General features: G+C 33.7%; 1 protein-coding gene across 1 annotated transcript in view; it reads left to right on the forward strand.

Annotated features, from left to right (window-relative positions):
• Positions 1–18,379, forward strand: part of LOC149774333 (complex I assembly factor ACAD9, mitochondrial-like) — a 119,447-nt gene that overhangs the window by 69,288 nt on the left and 31,780 nt on the right. Inside the window, exons 12-13 of the mRNA XM_089945441.1 lie at positions 2,862–2,990; positions 6,959–7,038. Coding sequence (XP_089801567.1) covers positions 2,862–2,990; positions 6,959–7,038 — 209 coding nt within the window. The remainder of the gene's footprint in view (positions 1–2,861; positions 2,991–6,958; positions 7,039–18,379) is intronic.

Here is an 18,379-nt window from a genome sequence, read left to right on the forward strand (position 1 = left end):
CTCCATGTAGTTACTCCTCTTAAATGAAAAGTAAAATCAACATGGAATTTTCACCAGAATAATAATAATAATAATAATAATAATGTGGACCTGGTACAGCGTCTAATCTTTAGAAACTGTAAACACTTTACAATATTAAATAACACATAAAAGCATACAGAGCAACAAGTTTACAAAAATAAACACCATGAAATTACAAAACAAACACATGCTGACAATAATTAAAGAGGTAAACATTAAGTCTTTAAAATCTTGTTAGCTCTAATGAAAATGGTGCAGATCAAACTTCAGATATGGCTGCCATTGCAGCCATCTTGAAAATCTTATTGTCTCTACTCCTACTAAATGGAAGATTATATTGGCATGGTGTTTTCACCAGAAGACTTCTTATTGTGTCTGAATGAAAATAATGCCAATCTGGCCTCCAGTAGTGCTACCATTGTGGCTGTCCTGAAAATCTTGCTACTCGTCCAGAATTGATGGTTATATCAACATAATGTTTTCCACCAACAGATTTTTTCATGATATCTAATTGGCCCAAAATGAAAATGGTACCTTGCAGACATCCAGTATTGCTGCCAGAACAAACATGTTGAAATCTTTCACTCATTCACCAGAATGTTTGGTCATAATGGCATGGGATTTTCGTCAACAGTCAGGGATGTTTTCTTCAGGGTTGTCTTTTACTAGTAGGCAGTGAGCAGCTTGAAAAAACATCAAATACACCTCTTCCTACTGAGGCATTTTCATTTTACTAGTAAAATTGTTTCTGACCATGCCCTTAGTAGTCTCAGCTGTTTCTCCTTTCAAGCCATTAATGCCATGAATAGTGAGGTTCCACTTACAGCCCACCAGCTTCAATTTAATTCACTCCTTCTCCTCCACTTCATTCTCCAGTTTCTTTTCCAAATTTTGGATATTCATCTTGTTAATGTCCATTATGGAATCATGGCAGATTTCAGTGTTGATCTGAGATTATCCATCCTCTCCCTCCCATACGTTACATCACACCTTTACCTTTCATGGCAAATTTCGATGTTTGTCCTTAATTATCTACCACTCACATGCTTTGCCTCACACCTTTACCTTTCATGGCAAATTTCAATGTTTGTCCTTAATTATCCACCACTCACATGCTTTGCCTCACACCTTTACTGTTCATGGCAAATTTCAATGTTTGTCCTTAATTATCCACCACTCACATGCTTTGCCTCGCACCTTTACTGTTCATGGCAAATTTCAGTGTTTGTCCTTAATTATCCACCACTCACATGCTTTGCCTCACACCTTAACTGTTCGTGGCAAATTTCAATGTTTGTCCTTAATTATCCACCACTCACATGCTTTGCCTCACACCTTTACTGTTCATGGCAAATTTCAATGTTTGTCCTTAATTATCCACCACTCACATGCTTTGCCTCACACCTTTACTGTTCATGGCAAATTTCAATGTTTGTCCTTAATTATCCACCACTCACATGCTTTGCCTCACACCTTTACTGTTCATGGCAAATTTCAATGTTTGTCCTTAATTATCCACCACTCACATGCTTTGCCTCACACCTTTACTGTTCATGGCAAATTTCAGTGTTTGTCCTTAATTATCCACCACTCACATGCTTTGCCTCACACCTTTACTGTTCATGGCAAATTTCAATGTTTGTCCTTAATTATCCACCACTCACATGCTTTGCCTCACACCTTTACTGTTCATGGCAAATTTCAGTGTTTGTCCTTAATTATCCACCACTCACATGCTTTGCCTCACACCTTTACCTTTCATGGCAAATTTCAATGTTTGTCCTTAATTATCCACCACTAACATGCTTTGCCTCACACCTTTACTGTTCATGGCAAATTTCAATGTTTGTCCTTAATTATCCACCACTCACATGCTTTGCCTCACACCTTTACTGTTCATGGCAAATTTCAGTGTTTGTCCTTAATTATCCACCACTCACATGCTTTGCCTCATACCTTTACCTTTCATGGAAACCAACTCAATGAAGAATTGCAAATGCAAATTCATGAAACATTTGCTGGTATCCCTGAAGCTTTCACATTGGTTCATTTCTGACAAATCTTGCAGAGAACTGTTGGTTGTTAATTTTCATTAGATAGAAAAACTAATTAGCTGAGTAACTGTTTATCTTGGTGTATATTGGAATGCAGATAGTTCATGTTTGTTTACAAACTTTGCATTTGCATTGTATGATGCATATGTCATTCACCAATGCAGAAGAACTGTTTTTAAGTCAATTGAAAGATTAGTTCCCAAGAATGCAGTTTCAGTTAAATACGACTCAAATCACGTTACTACTGTGATATCATATGAATTAATTGAATGTAAAAATTGAAAAAGTGGGACAACAACTAGATGGCAAGCTTGACAGGTAAATATCATCATACCATATAGAACATTTCATAATGTCATATAGTAGTCCAGATCCGACATTATGGTAACCATTTGGGTACAATGTTTGGCAAACACTGATAATGTTTGAGATGGCCAGAGTGTCATTAATAAGTTGTTTTAAATAATCAAACTTACAAGGCCGTGACATTTTCTAAGATCATGCTTGATTTGGGGATATCAGTTAAAGACTGAATTGCAGCTTCAGGTGCACATCACATCCCTTTTCATTAATTGTATTCATTTTGTATTTGTGCCTGCATTTCAGCCCAATCATGGAGCAAAGCTTGTCCCCTCCATTAAAAATATTGTGTATTCAATAATTCCATTATTCTGGTGCAAAATTTTAAGCCTGATCTGAAAGTCAAACCTGGTTAGAAAATGAAAATATATCATTAAATCGTATGTAAGCTATGATCTGTAAAGCTTGATTGTACTTGGATTTCAGGTCTTCAGCTCTGAAGGGTGCTGGATGTGTGTTAATGAGTGCCTACAGGTGCTTGGAGGACTGGGCTTCATGAAGAGTTATCCTTATGAACGTTATCTCAGGGATGCCAGGATATTGATGATTTTTGAGGTAAAATTTCAGCATGATGTAATATATAACTTTTCATGATTAAAGCAAGACTATTGTGCCAGCTATTGTAAAAAGACACTACTTACTGTAATGTTTATTTGTTTATCTCCTCACTGTTGTAGTTCTGAGGGAATTGTGTTTCTTAGTTTTACCAGCAGTATCTTGAATCCAGCTTCACCTGTGATTGTGAAAACTTGTATGTGGATGGAACTCTAGGAGATTAAATCAGCATTACAAACATTGGGTCATTGTGACCAAATTTTCATCCTTATAATAATTTGTCAGTTATTAAGTCATTACACCTTCAATATATTTGACCCGTTTTCACACATGCTAATGAAAACTAGTTTGTTGATGCATTTCAAGATGAATAATTTAGCCATGCAAAAGGTAGGTCACTGTGACCTATTTTAGTTGAAGTAACTTTTATGTGTTCAACAATCATTTTGTTATATGTTCTCTATCTTTGAAACTATTCCACCTAGACATGAAACAAATTGTGGGTGCATCTTAAGGTGAGTAACTCAACCACACTAAAAAATGGTCACTGTGTCCTAATTTTCAAGTGTGTTGACATTTTTAAGTTATCTATTTGTTTTACTCTCATTATAGATTGAACCCTGTTTATTTACGTGCGTGAAAATTGGTTCAGGAATGCATACAAAAGTGAATAATTCAGCCATACTAAAACTAAGTCATTGTAACCTAATTTGTATGCTCACAATTTTTATATTTCCAGCTCTCTTTTACAAACATGTCTTTGATTTTATTTCACCTACAATAATGAAAATTTTTATATAGATGTATCTTCATCAGTATATTAATTAGAATTATTAAGTTTCACACTTAACAGGCTCTAATTAGTTTTCTGGTCCATATTTCCCCATGGATCACATTAGTTTGTAAATAATGGAGAATGTCTCTCTATATCAGCATTAGTACATGGCAATGACAAAACAATCATGCTCAGCCAGCAAGAAAGTTCAGACTTCAGTTTTCCTGTTATTGGATTTTCTGACTCATCTCCAATACTCCTCCTAGCTAATGTTATCCAGAAGAGAAAGTTTCCGTCAGTGCCTAGCTGGTAAAATTATTAATAAGGGTATCAGTTGTAGGATTTTTTAAAAATCATTTTAACTTGCAACTCCAAATATGCACTCAAACTGAGATTTTATTTTTCAGATCTCTCTTCCTAGCTGCAAACTTTTGAAGTACAAAATTTGATAAATCTAGGTGGAATATTGGAAACTCACGATGTTTGTAGTACATACAAAATACTTTTAATTCAAATATTTTTATGTTATCATGCCCCTATACTCATCAAGAAATGCATATAGAATATGTTATGCACTGTGTTTATCTGTTTTATTACAGAATTCATTGAGACTGCTCCAATGGCCTAGTGGTTAGAGTGTTCGCCTCGGATGTGGGAGGTTGCTGGTTCGAACCCTGGCCAAGTCATACCAAAGACTTATAAAAATGGTACTAACAGCTGACTTGTTTGGTGCTCAGCATTAAGAGGTTAGTGTTAGGACTGGTCAGCCTGGTGTCAGGATAATGTGACTGGGTGGGACATCGTGCTACATGTCTGCAGCATGATGACCCAGTGCCAGACATCATTATAAACTGTCACACTGCAGACATCGTAGTGATATGACTGAAATTTTTTAAAGCTGCATTAAAAATCTAAATCACATACACTTTTTAAGCAGCTGTGGTTATAAAGGGTTAAGTATTGGTCATTGGTCTTTATTTTTTTATTTCATGATACAGTCATTCATGGGCAGTGTTATTTGCAATAATCTGCATTTTGTATGCATACCATCCTAAGTAGTCATTATTACAAAGGTTTAAATCAAGGTCAGTGTTGTTTGCATTGTGGTCATTTATAACAGTGTCAAAATGCATATTTTGCCAAAAATTCATGGAACATGTTTCCTTCTGCAGGTGGTTACTCATGACATTTATATAATAAACTTGATCTATACATTATGAATGTGGTCGTAAATGACATGTGGTCAATCATAGCAGAGGTTGCTCGAGATAGATTTTGTCTGTGTGGGTTCGAGTCTATGATTCGGCCAATGTGGTTATGTGAGAAAGCTTGCCAGTAGCTTTTCGTGGGTCGGTGGTTCTTCCCAGGGTTTTCCTGGGTTCTTCCTCCACCATTAATACTGGCCACCATGCATAGGCTATCGTGTGCTGAAAAATGGCGTTAAACCCCACAACAACAACAACAACAACAAATCAAGATAGATTTTACTTTACTGTTTGTGATTAGTAGTAATTTCAAAAGAATTAAAGATGATAATAGATTATAGTTGGATTACTAAAGAGCTGACACAGTATCAACCAAAATATCACTCAGATGTTAAGCAGATCTGGCAGGCAATCTGAATCTACCCACAGGCAGGAAACAATTTAAACTTCAAGGTAGGGTTGTACTAACATTGCCAAATTCCAATGCAGACACTGAAAGGACATTTTCCATTCTGAGAAAGATTTAGGCTGACTCAAGAGGAAACCTGCACCAAGTAACATAACATCGTCTCCAAAATGTCAGAAATATAATACAGCCAATGGGCTAGTAAGCAATACTAAAAATGCTTGTGGTACATATAAGGACTGTATGAACACCAACAAGTTACTCTGAAAGGACTGATGTGATGAGATGATATATGTATTTTAATATAGAGAAAGGAAATGTGTTCACTGCTTGTTGATTTAGTCCTTTGGCATGCCAGAAATTGATGCATTGAAAATTCTTCTGTTTTGTAGTTAGAACTCTTGATCAAATTTTGCAAACTTCTTATTGGTCCGAAACTGACCTCTCTGTTCTGTCACATGTATGTATCAGTGGTTTGGCCTACAATACAGCCACATTTTATTGTGCCTGCTACATCCCCATCACCAGCAATTGTAAAGTGGTATGGCCAGTTGAGCTGAGAACTCTGAAAGTGATATGGTGGGAAGGGGATAGGTGAATTTCATGCAAAATAAAGCACTCCAACACATTTTATGGTCATTTCCAGGAAATTTAAAATTAGTTATATCTAACATTTTTTGTCAAGAGTTGGATTGAAATAAGTTTAAAACAAATGAAAACAAACCAGCTGTTTTTACCCCATATTTAGGTTGTGTCAGGTGGTGGCAGCAAATTTAAGATATTACTTAAACTTGATACACTTGCTATATCCCTTTAATACTTATAAATGACTTGCACATATTGTAGTAGGACAGTCTTCATTCTTTATAGATAGTAATACATATATGACATCATTTGATTCCAAATAATGCAGCCATAGTTGAATCATGACTCAGTGAGGCTTGAAGAGTGTCTGCACTTTTGGGAAAGTTAAGGCCATTGTATTTATTTGATTTGGAAATGAATTCAGTAGTATAATACATAACTTATGAAGAGGAAACCATAACATGTAATGATCAACTTATAATAGACGTAGGAAATTTATATTGATAATTCCTAACTAGGTAATTATCACTCTATGAGATTATTCAAATATCAAATAAATGTGTTTCTTGCAATAATAATTATCTTCACTGAAGGTTCAGAGAGTTCTTAAATCAGTCATTAACTAACCAGTATATGATTTTACTCAGAAAATGTATAAGTAGCTGAACACCCTGATTAAAAGACAATGCCATGATGGTGGCTTAATTACCTTTTCTTTGTAATATTGTTTATGGTTGACAGTTAAGGGAGTTAAATTTATCCGTGTTTTTTTCTGTTTTAGTCGGGAGTAGTGGTACAGGTGTAATTTGTTGTTTTTTTTTTTTTCATTATGACCAGGTTAGGGGGAGGTGATGTGTACTAAAAAGTGCTATGGCTATGCAGTAACATCAACATTGATGGCACTCTATTATGAGTGTTATAACAAGGGAGGACTGGATTGTCAAACTGTCACTTCATTTTATTGCACTATAGGCACTTAAAGTTTTTTATGTTTCAGGGAACCAATGAAATTTTACGACTGTACATATCCCTGACAGGGCTGAAACACGCAGGCCAGGAACTAAAGGAACTAGTTGGGTAAGATAAATTGACCTGCCATGCTGTAATGTCATCATTGTATAATTACTGTTTATGTGTCAGATTTTTTATATTGGTCATGAAAAAAAGTTTGATTCCAAACCATTGTGTAGGAACAAATCTCTCTCCTTGGTTGTCCCTGCTGATAAATCTGATTTAAGGACAGATCTTGTCCTTGAGGATACAATCATGGTTTGTGGAAGCAAATTTATGATTCTAGACTGTGTCAAAGTTATTGTAACATTTGGTTGAAATATGTTGTATGACATGATATTTGATTGAATTATCGTAGACTTGATTAATATTTTTTAGCTCTGCTGGTTGAAGACCAGAAAATGTTATATGATGTTCAAACTGCAGGTATCTGGTATTGCTACTCACACTAAACTACTCAGGAGAAGGTCTTAAAATATAGATATAACCTCATCTTGTGGTCTAGTTGGTTCTAAAGGAAAATGGTACACTTTAGAATCTGATATGGCCACCAAGGCAGCCATCTTTAAAATCTTGTTATTTCTGTTTGCCCAGAAGAGATGATTATATTAATACTAAAAGACTTATGATATCTGGCTGGTCCTAAATAAAATGGTGATTATATGGCACCAATTATGGGCACATTTGGGGTTTTCACTGAAAATTTCTTATGATGTCTGGTTGTTTCTAATTGAAAATAGTGCCAATCTGACATGGTAGCTATAATGAAAATCTGATAATTGATACTCCTCCAGAACAGATGGTCATATTAGTTTAACTTTTTATGATGTGTGTTTGGTCCAAAATGAATTGGTACCCCTCATATATCCAGATGTCAGCCAGCAGTTCATGTCAACAAAGGATTTTCATTAAGAAACTGCTTATGATGTCTGGTTGGTTTCAAATGAAAATGTTGCTAATCTAACATCCAATCGAACTACCATGTTTACCATCTTGAAAATCTTGTTATTGCTACTTCTCTTGACAGATGGCTGTACTGCCATTGGGTTTTCCGTGAAAGACTTCTTATCAAATGTGGTTGGCCTTAATTAAAACTGGTGCCAATCTAACATCTAATATGTCTTGTATGGTAGTCATCTTGAAAATCCGATCACTATTTGTAACCCTTCCCCTAGCAAGTTGTCATTTGTTATCACTGCTAGATTGATGCAAGTTATCATTTGTTATCACTGCCAGATTGATAATAATAATAAGAATGAGGACTTTGCTCTAAGCACTTTACAATGATAGACAACACCTATAACATAAAAAAAAACGTGATGATATTATTACCCCAAAAAAAACACCATGAAATTAGAAAACAAAAACATGCTCTTGCAGTCAAAATAAGTGAGTTTTGAGAGCACTCTTGAATGGGATCACTGTGTCTTTGTGTCCAAGTTCAGTGGGCACTTCATTCCACATTGCTGGGCCCTGGTATGCAAAAAAAATGTCCATATGACTTCGTTTTCATAGTGGGAATAATGAGTATAAGATTGTCAGAAGAGGAGCGTAAGTATCTTGCTGGTATGTACACATGGGTGAGGTCAGATAAGTACGTTGGACTGGAGTCCGTCAGTCAGTGAAACGTAGCACAGAGAACAAATTTTGTGTTTGATTCTGGATTGAATGGATAGCCAGTGTAGAGTACAGAGCAATGGGAAGGTGTGCTCTGATCGTGGTACTCTAAGTATGATCCGATCAGCTGTGTTTTAAACTTTTTGAAGTTTCTGAAGCAGATATTGAGATGAACCAGACAGAATTGAGTTACAATAGTCCAGTCTTGAAAGTGCTAATGTACATAGTGTTTTAGCGGCATCAGCTGAAAGATATTTGTGAATGGTGCTGATGTGTCTCAGCTCAAGATATGCAACTTGTTGTTTGCTATCATTTCATTTCATCATGAAAGCATAACAGCTTTTGTTTTAGATCTTAAAACATCAGTATGTTCATATCAATTTGTGAAAGCACTTTCTCAGTATATTTTTGTTGGAAGATTTTAACATCATTACTTGCATTATTTTCTTCTAGTTTGAAACCATGAGTAAACTGTTGGAGGGTAATAATGGCAGATATCTTGGTATCTAGAAAGTACCTCTGTTTTTGTAATTCATTGGGCACCTTGAATGAGGAAAATCTACATTTTATAGAAAGCAAAGTCTAAATATTATGTGATATAAGCAAATTCTAAATATTATGTGATATAAGCAAAGTCAAAATATTATGCGATGTGATATTAGCAAAGTCTAAATATTATGTGATATAAGCAAAGTCTAAATATTATGTGATATAAGCAAATTCTAAATATTATCTGATATAAGCAAAGTCTAAATATTATGTGATATAAGCAAATTCTAAATATTGTCTGATATAGCAAAGTCTAAATATTATGTGATATAAGCAAATTCTAAATGTTATGTGATATAAGCAAAGTCTAAGTATTATGTGATATAAGCAAAGTCTAAATATTATGTGATATAAGCAGAGTCTAAATATGTGATATAAGCAAAGTCTAAATATTATGCGATACAAGCAAATTCTAAATAGTATGTGATATAAGCAAATTCTAAATATTATGTGATATAAGCAAATTCTAAATATTATCTGATTTAAGCAAAGTCTAAATATTATGTGATATAAGCAAATTCTAAATATTATGTGATATAAGCAAATTCTAAATATTATCTGATTTAAGCAAAGTCTAAATATTATGTGATAAAAGCAAATTCTAAATATTATGTGATATAAGCAAAGTCTAAATGTGTGATATAAGCAAAGTTTAAGTATTATGTGATGTAAGCAAATTCTAAATATTATGTGATATAAGCAAAGTCTAAATATTATGCGATGTGATATTAGCAAAGTCTAAATATTATGTGATATAAGCAAATTCTAAATATTATGTGATATAAGCAAATTCTAAATATTATGTGATACAAGCAAATTCTAAATATTATCTGATATAAGCAAAGTCTAAATATTATGTGATACCAGCAAAGTCTAAGTATTATGTGATATAAGCAAATTCTAAATATGTGATATAAGCAAAGTCTAAGTATTATGTGATATAAGCAAATTCTAAATATTATGTGATATAAGCAAAGTCTAAATATGTGATATAAGCAAATTCTAAATAGTATGTGATATAAGCAAATTCTAAATATTATGTGATATAAGCAAATTGTAAATATTATGTGATATAAGCAAATTCTAAATATTATGTGATGTAAGCAAATTCTAAATATTATGTGATACAAGCAAATTCTAAATATTATGTGATATTAGCAAAGTCTAAATATTATGTGATATAAGCAAATTCTAAATATTATGTGATATAAGCAAAATTTAAATATTATGTGATATAAGCAAATTCTAAATATTATGTGATATAAGCAAAGTCTAATATTATATGATGTAAGCAAAGTCTAAATAGTATGTGATATAAGCAAATTCTAAATATTATGTGATATAAGCAAAGTCTAAATATTATATGATGTAAGCAAAGTCTAAATAGTATGTGATATAAGCAAAATCTAAATATTATCTGATGTAAGCAAATTCTAAATATGTGATATAAGCAAAGTCTAAATAGTATGTGATATAAGATGTAGCCTTACAATATTTCTCTTTAGGTTAGAAACATATAAGATTATGCTGTGTTGTAAAATTCAGGAAGCACTGTAAGGTAAAGGTTGTTTTCTTACACCACTCAGTTTTGTGAAAATACAAAACAGCAGTGAAGCAAATAATATCTAACCAAAACCCATTGTTATGACAGGTACGTAGACAAGTATAAAAACAATTTGCAATCCTATCTGTCATTTGTTGTAACAAAGCTATAAGGTATAAGTAGTCATATTACGAAAATCCCTGTTTCTAATAATAGATGCACATTTTGCTTTTTGATGTTTACCTATTTAGCATCAAAGAAGGATTTAGTTCATTCATTTATTGACTTAAATGCTTCTGTTCATAGTTCATGAATAGCTAATTAAATGTTTTATTGGCAACAATGAATATAAATATCAGAACTCCAGCTTAAGGCTGCATGAAAAAATTACCACTGGTCGAGTACCAGCTGATATTTCACCACAGATTTGTCAAAAAAATGAGTAGTCGGACCATTTTGTCAGTTTGATTTTTAGATATGTAGACAAACTTTAATCTGCAAATTGTATATTTTATCATATTAATAAAAATAATAGAAACCATGTGAAAAATAAATAATAAAGTTTGGTAGATTTTATCCTGTTTATTAAAGACTTTAGTGTGAAGCATGAAGGAGGCTTGTCTAGAATGCAGACAAAATGCAGGTATAGGGTGCATGCTAAAACCATAATAATGATGTTAACTGTTCAGCTACATTTTGATGATGTGGATGCATTTGATCCAGTTAATCCACTCATTTGTTCATAAACCTAATTTCATGGGCAGCTGTACTTGGGATATTATAGCATAATCTTTGAAGGCTTGTCCTAGTTATGATGCTATCACTGGTGACAAGTGAAAAGGTAAGGATCCTCATTCTTATTCTAGGATTCGGACTGGTTATCAATAGCAGCATCATATTTTGATGCCCTGCCTGCATATGAGATATGTATAGATCTAGATCAGTTGGCCAGCCTTGTCCTAGTCAATAAAGAGTTGCCATGCTATGTTGAATTTAGCTGATGTTCATGTCTACCTGCATTTGTCGGGGCCCCGAGTGGCAGAGTGGTCTAAAGTGCTCTCCGTTACAGATCACTGCCATCTCACCTCTGTCTGCATGGGTTGGAGTCTAGGATTCAGCCAATGTGGGTATGTGAGAAAGCTTGTTGCCAGTAGCTTCTCATGGGTCGGTGGTTCTTCCCAGGGTTTTCCCGGGTTCTTCCTCCACCATTAATACTGGCCGCCATGCATAGCCTATCATGTGCTGAAAAATGGCGTTAAACCCGACAACAACAACAACTACCTGCATTTACTATCAAGTCATAGACTACTTTATATCCTTATGTATCCTGAAATGTTGGACCAGTTGGTTATGGACCAGTTGCATTTTGAAGTCCTCTGGGCTTATTGGAGTTTTTGATGAGTTTGAACTCTTACACACTGATTTGAGCTTGATAATATTCACAGTTCAGGTATTACTACTAAATTTTTAAGCACATCACAGTCACCTTCACAAAAACATTTTCTTGAGTTATTTGTGGTCTTTATTGGCCCGCTTGATATACTTGGGCATATGGAAGGTTATTACAAACATATTTCAGAATGTGTTTTTGCTATTTCTCCTTTCCAAATGACACTAGAACGACAAGTATGACATATATAGGGAATGGATACTGAGCTATGGAGTAATCACATATATTGATCTTTAACTTGATTAGTCAGGTGCTACATCATACTGACAGTGCAAAAAAATGCAGGTCTTATATGCAGAATAGTAAAATGGAATCCTCAGTTGAGTTGAATAAATTGATTTAGAAGAGACTGAAGAGGGCAGTGATGTAGATAATAATGATCTTCGTGAGGTGCTGTTTTCAGACAAAATGGAAGTTGAAGGGAGATTGCCTTGAAATGGCGTCCTGGTCAGTCAGTCAGGAGATTCCAACGATTATGACTTTTGGTCATCAGATAGAATTGCTGTTGACATGGGGAATTTATTGAACACAATGGACTAACCCTTTTGCCAGAATATGTGACACCTGTATTATTTTTATTTGCTGTTTGAGGATGACATGGGAATCATTTGATGAAGACAGAGGGTGAATTCAGACATCCTGAGTAATACAAACACTGTTTTGGGTTCAAATTGCAAAGTCACATATTTCATTTGACATATTTTTAACCAGTATTGGCTGTTTTGGAACTTGGAAACCAATGGATTCTATGTGTGTGGCTCAGTGAAACCCACCGTAACAGGTTTCCAACTGGATATGCACTGGCCTAGCTGGCTATATAGAGGAAATAGCCTTTTTTTGTCAACATGGCTACTAGTTTGCAGCTGTTAGGAAGGACTCAAAATAAGCAAGTTTTTGTTCAAGCTGGTATTTATTTTTTCTCACATTTTTTTGTATTTGCATTTGTCTGTACCTATCAATCTTTCTACTACAAATAGGTATACACAAAACACACACACACACACGCACAGAACATTAAGAAATAGGCAGCAGTTTATATTAATCATTAAATTTTGTTTGGTTTATTTTCAAATATGTTCAAGGACAGCTTACCCTGGAATTTTGCTTTTTTTTTCAATTAAAACTAGTGGTTGACAATAGGACATTGGTCTCTTTGCATTCCATTAAAACTAGTAGTAGACAATAGGACATTGGTCTCATTGCATTCAAATAAAACTATTGTTTGACAATAGGACATTGGTCTCTTTGCATTCCAATAAAACATGGTAGACAATAGGACATTGGTCTCATTGCATTCAAATAAAACTGTTGTTTGACAATAGGACATTGGTCTCTATGCATTCCAGTAAAACTACTGTTTGACAATAGGACATTGGTCTCTATGCATTCCAGTAAAACTATTGTTTGACAATAGGACATTGGTCTCTATGCATTCCAGTAAAACTAGTAGTAGACAATAGGACATTGGTCTCTTTGCATTCCAATAAAACATAGTAGACAATAGGACATTGGTCTCATTGCATTCAAATAAAACTATTGTTTGACAATAGGACATTGGTCTCTATGCATTCCAGTAAAACTGTTGTTTGACAATGGGACATTGGTCTCTATGCATTCCAGTAAAACTATTGTTTGACAATAGGACATTGGTCTCTATGCATTCCAGTAAAACTAGTAGTAGACAATAGGACATTGGTCTCTTTGCATTCAGAAGATACTTGTACATAATAAGGATTAAAAAGAAGTTTTTAAAATCATGCTTTTCAATTCAGAATTGTTTGGAATATGTTCTGTCATAATTGATACATGGTTTTACAATTAGATGTTGTAGCATTACTTTTCATCAAGGTAGGCTTATTTGCAGCTTAATTTTAGATTTCTTGGGTATACATGCATGCACACAAAAGCATTGATACACACAGAGTAAAACGAAAGTATTCAATCCTTGCTAATTGATAATTTAAACTTACTAATGATATAAATTATTTCAGTGAACTAAAATTATATATATATATATATATATATATATATATATATATATATATATATATATATATATATATATATATCAAATCAGAAATTCACCAAGAATTAAAAATGTAATCATGATTAGTAGCTAAGCATTTGAACTTCACTCAAGAAATAGATTTTAGGTTCAGGTAAAATCGTTGTCCCCTGTGGACTAAATACAACTTAACATTTCATACATGGAATTAAGGCAGGTTGAAATTCATGCAGGTAATGTTTTCTGAAGTCTCAGTGTTTTATTTACGGGTCAACTTTCTGTCTTCCAACACTGCAGCAACTGGAGAGGAGACATCCTTTTATTTACAAAAGGATGGATAGAGGCTTGAGATTTCTTAGGCATCAGTAGGCTACAGTGACAGATCCAATGCATATGGGTGTTTGACTGCAGCTTCAGTCCCAGTATCCAGTTGGAACAACCAGCTCAAACGGTTTAAATATTTTTTCCTGGGCATAGTCTTTACCACACTGTATGAGACAAGCAATTTGAAGGAGACTAAGAAATACATTCTTCTAGACTTCCACATTGATATTGTCGGAATACTAATTGGTGACTTTCAGTTTGGTTCCTGATTTACATCACATTAAAAAAATAGCATTAAAAAAATGGGATTCAAGCCTGATCCAGCCTTTTTAAGTGGTTTGCAAGTTATTGAGGAAACAGTGTATTTTAGAAATGCTTGCAATTACCATCGCTACCAGAGTTCTAACACTATTTCTTTATGATGTGTTTTTCGTCAAAGTATTTGCATATTTAAATTTTACTTTTATATATTTAAGCGTATTGTATGAATCACTTCTGATGGTAAAAAATCAATCCATAGAGGTAAATACATCGTGTATGCTTTATGTGTATCTAGTGGTTATGTAATATTTCTCTTCTATGATGCTTATACCTAGAAGATCAAAATAGAATCACAATTGCTCACAATTTCATTTGTTTCTTTTTAGGCTGATTTAATTGTTTTAATTAAAAGCATTTATTTTTGGAAAGGTTATTACAAATTTTGAGTTTTGTACTATGAACAAAATACATTAGTTTTAATTTTTCTACCATAATTGTATGAACAAGTAAAAAAGTGCTGCACTCCATTGTTTCCAAAACAATAATACTTGCTACTTCATAAGTCTAATATGTAAGTTTTATTAAGTTAGGACAATAAATATGTGAAATAGCCTTTTCTGAATACAGCATAGCAATTAGGTTGTCAATTTTAGTGCCAACAATCCTGATAAAATCAAGGATAAAATGACTGGACAAAAGAGGAGGAAAGGGTTAAACAGATATCCATAGCAATATAGTGTTTTTCACTAAAAGACTGCATACGATGTTCAGTAGGTTCACATTTAAAATATTGCTATTCTGAGATCCAGTATGGCATTGTTGGTGGCCATCTTGCAAATCTTGTTATTGGTACTGATGTTAACACAGCGCTCAAAAAAACTACTTATTCTTGTGTCCTGACTGGATAAATAAAAAATGGCTAGGCCAAGCAAAATTTAACTGCTTACTTGTCCCCAGGGTGAGTAGATGCAGATTCTTACCGTGAGAATAAATTGAATGCATTTTCTACCTTTAACAAGTGCAGAAGTTCAACATCTGATAACATTTGGTTTGCATCAATTATAATTAACCTTTGTCTAATTTACCTACATTTTTTTGAATCTAGAATTTGTCTTAGAAGAAATCGCTTTGGTTTTTTTCCCCACAGATACCCAACTCATGCCTGATACATGTAGTGAAATGGATAAATATTATGACCGTGTTATGTTGCAATTTCACACCTATCCCAAGATCTTAATGGCGTTAAAATGTAAAGTGATACTTTTCAGTAATTTAGGCATCATTTTGATGGGAAGAAAGTTTTCCTTTCATAAGCTATCACACATAAAAATTAGGAGTCAGATATCTGAGGTTAAAAAACAGACTGTCAGAATGTTTGTGATGCACTCAAAATGCAGTATAATAGTTAACTCAGGTGACCAGTATTTCAAGACTGAAGCTTTATTGATAGATCTTGATGCCAACGGGAAGATGCTTGAGGAAATTGAGACAAGTTGGATTTTTTTTCTTTCAAATTCAAGTTAATGACATGTTTCTTGTGAAAAGTAATTACATGCTTAAATATCTGTTGTCATCTTTACTTTAGCATGACAATTAACAAAATGCACAGTCTTGAAAATACTAGTGGTACAAGGCATACATAACACAGTCTTTATCAAAAATCATAAAATGTTGATATTTGCTGCCTCTTGACTTCACTCATATCTTCATATCTGATTCATAAAGCTGTGATATCTTATTAACAATGAACAGGGTTCCAACACAAACGGGAAGTCATGAAAAAATCATAAGAAATGATAATATGTTTCCTGACCGTGAAAAGTCGTTGAATTTCGCAAATATTGATGAAAGTCAGGAAAACCCCAGAAATTTTCCACCTCCACTTGACGCCTGAAACAATCATGTAATTGAGTCGTAACTAAACTGATCATGAGTTAAATTTATCGAGTTCTAACCAGAATATTCAGGGGCTGCAGTATGGATCACTTTGGTGCATGCAATAAACATATATGCTGAGTCAATCCAAATGCTCAGTGGATTAGATTCATCTAGTAGACTTTTATTTTCAAAGTCAGCTTGATATCTGTATCTTTCCGTATCTTTCGTAGAAGGTATGAAAACCAGTCTAGCACCACAAGAGGCCAACATGGTCATGGCAAAGCATAGTCACTTACCTTGTGGCCGAGCAAATTAAACGTTGTTAGATTGAGTGATACATGCATGAAATCGATATGAAAATTACTAATTTTCTCAGAAATTATGAGTATTAAAATTGTTATGATTTTAATCTTCTGAAAGACAAGATAAAACTATGGCGTTGATGAAATGTTACCTGGCACTCATGATTTGCATTGCTATTCGCATGAGTACACAAATCTAACAACACCACATTTTCAAATGTTGTAGAGAAAAAATAAAAAAATATTAAATGAAAGTCATATGCTGGTTGAAATAAAAATACAAAAACAAAAGAACACAAATTTCTCCTTATTTATATATTCCAAGAACAACTTCTGGAGTTTTGTTGTATTACATGACTACCACATTGACATGTGCTGTCTGCTTGATAAATCAGACTGGCCAGATTGCTGGCTTTTACAAAAAGTATCTGACTTTCATTTAATGTAATTAAATTTCTGTACAACAACATTAAAAAGGAGTTTGTTGTTGATATCACGTGACTATTGGACTTTGATGTCATCGTTGAGATTTGTGAAGTCATGTGACTAGTAATGTAAATGGCGAGAATAGGGTTAGGTTTCATCTATGCTATAGTTTCATCTAGTCTGTCAGCAGATTAATGACATAACGTTTATAATACTATCCATTTTTGAGAAAATAAATCATTTTCCTATCAATTTCATGCAGGTATGTGTTGATATAACATAAGTTTAAATTTGCTAGGCCCACTGGTAAGCAACTACCATATGTCGCGAGGCACATTGGGAGCAAATTCCAAATTTTCGATATGCAATTGCAATGACCCCACACCCCAACCTAAATGTCCAAATATGAAAAATGGTGTTGGAATATTCAGAGGAAACCCAGATTAGAATATGGACTGCTATTCATTTTAAGGTAAATTTGTAGTCCAAATTGTTGAATCTCAGAGCTGGATTGAGAAATTGTTGTCCCTTGTATTATAGATTAAAAAACTACATGTGCCCCTGTTTAAATACAGGTTTGGGGACTGGTATAACGAATTACAAGAAGACAAATTGATTTTACAGAAAACTCAGTCCTTGTTTATACAACTTATAATTTTGAAGGTCTTTTGTCAAAATTTAAATTAACCAGATCATCTTAAGATTAGGTTGTTTGAAAATTCTTGTTTGGGATTTTATTGGCACAGATAAATTCAGGGTTAAACTCTTTTCATTACAAGACAAGATTTTAATTATTTGCATTTATTGTTGTTTTTTAAAATACTGTACTAGGATTAAAATCAAAGGTTTGAAAGGAAACAAAACTAATTTATGTTCATTATGTTGTTTCCATGTAGCAACATAATGCAGGTCAGCAAGGCAGAGTTAGATTTTTTATTCTGTGCATTGAAATTACTATACATGCCAATGTATAGGAATATAATCAAACTCGTTTCGTGTCATACATTTTGTGATTTTGTGCAAGATCATCTTTTCTGACTTATTTGTTTTGG

Source organism: Sinohyriopsis cumingii, unplaced genomic scaffold (assembly GCF_028554795.1).
Source record: "Sinohyriopsis cumingii isolate HCF-2022 unplaced genomic scaffold, ASM2855479v2 utg000349l, whole genome shotgun sequence".
In the NCBI taxonomy this organism is placed as follows: Eukaryota; Metazoa; Mollusca; class Bivalvia; order Unionida; family Unionidae; genus Sinohyriopsis; species Sinohyriopsis cumingii.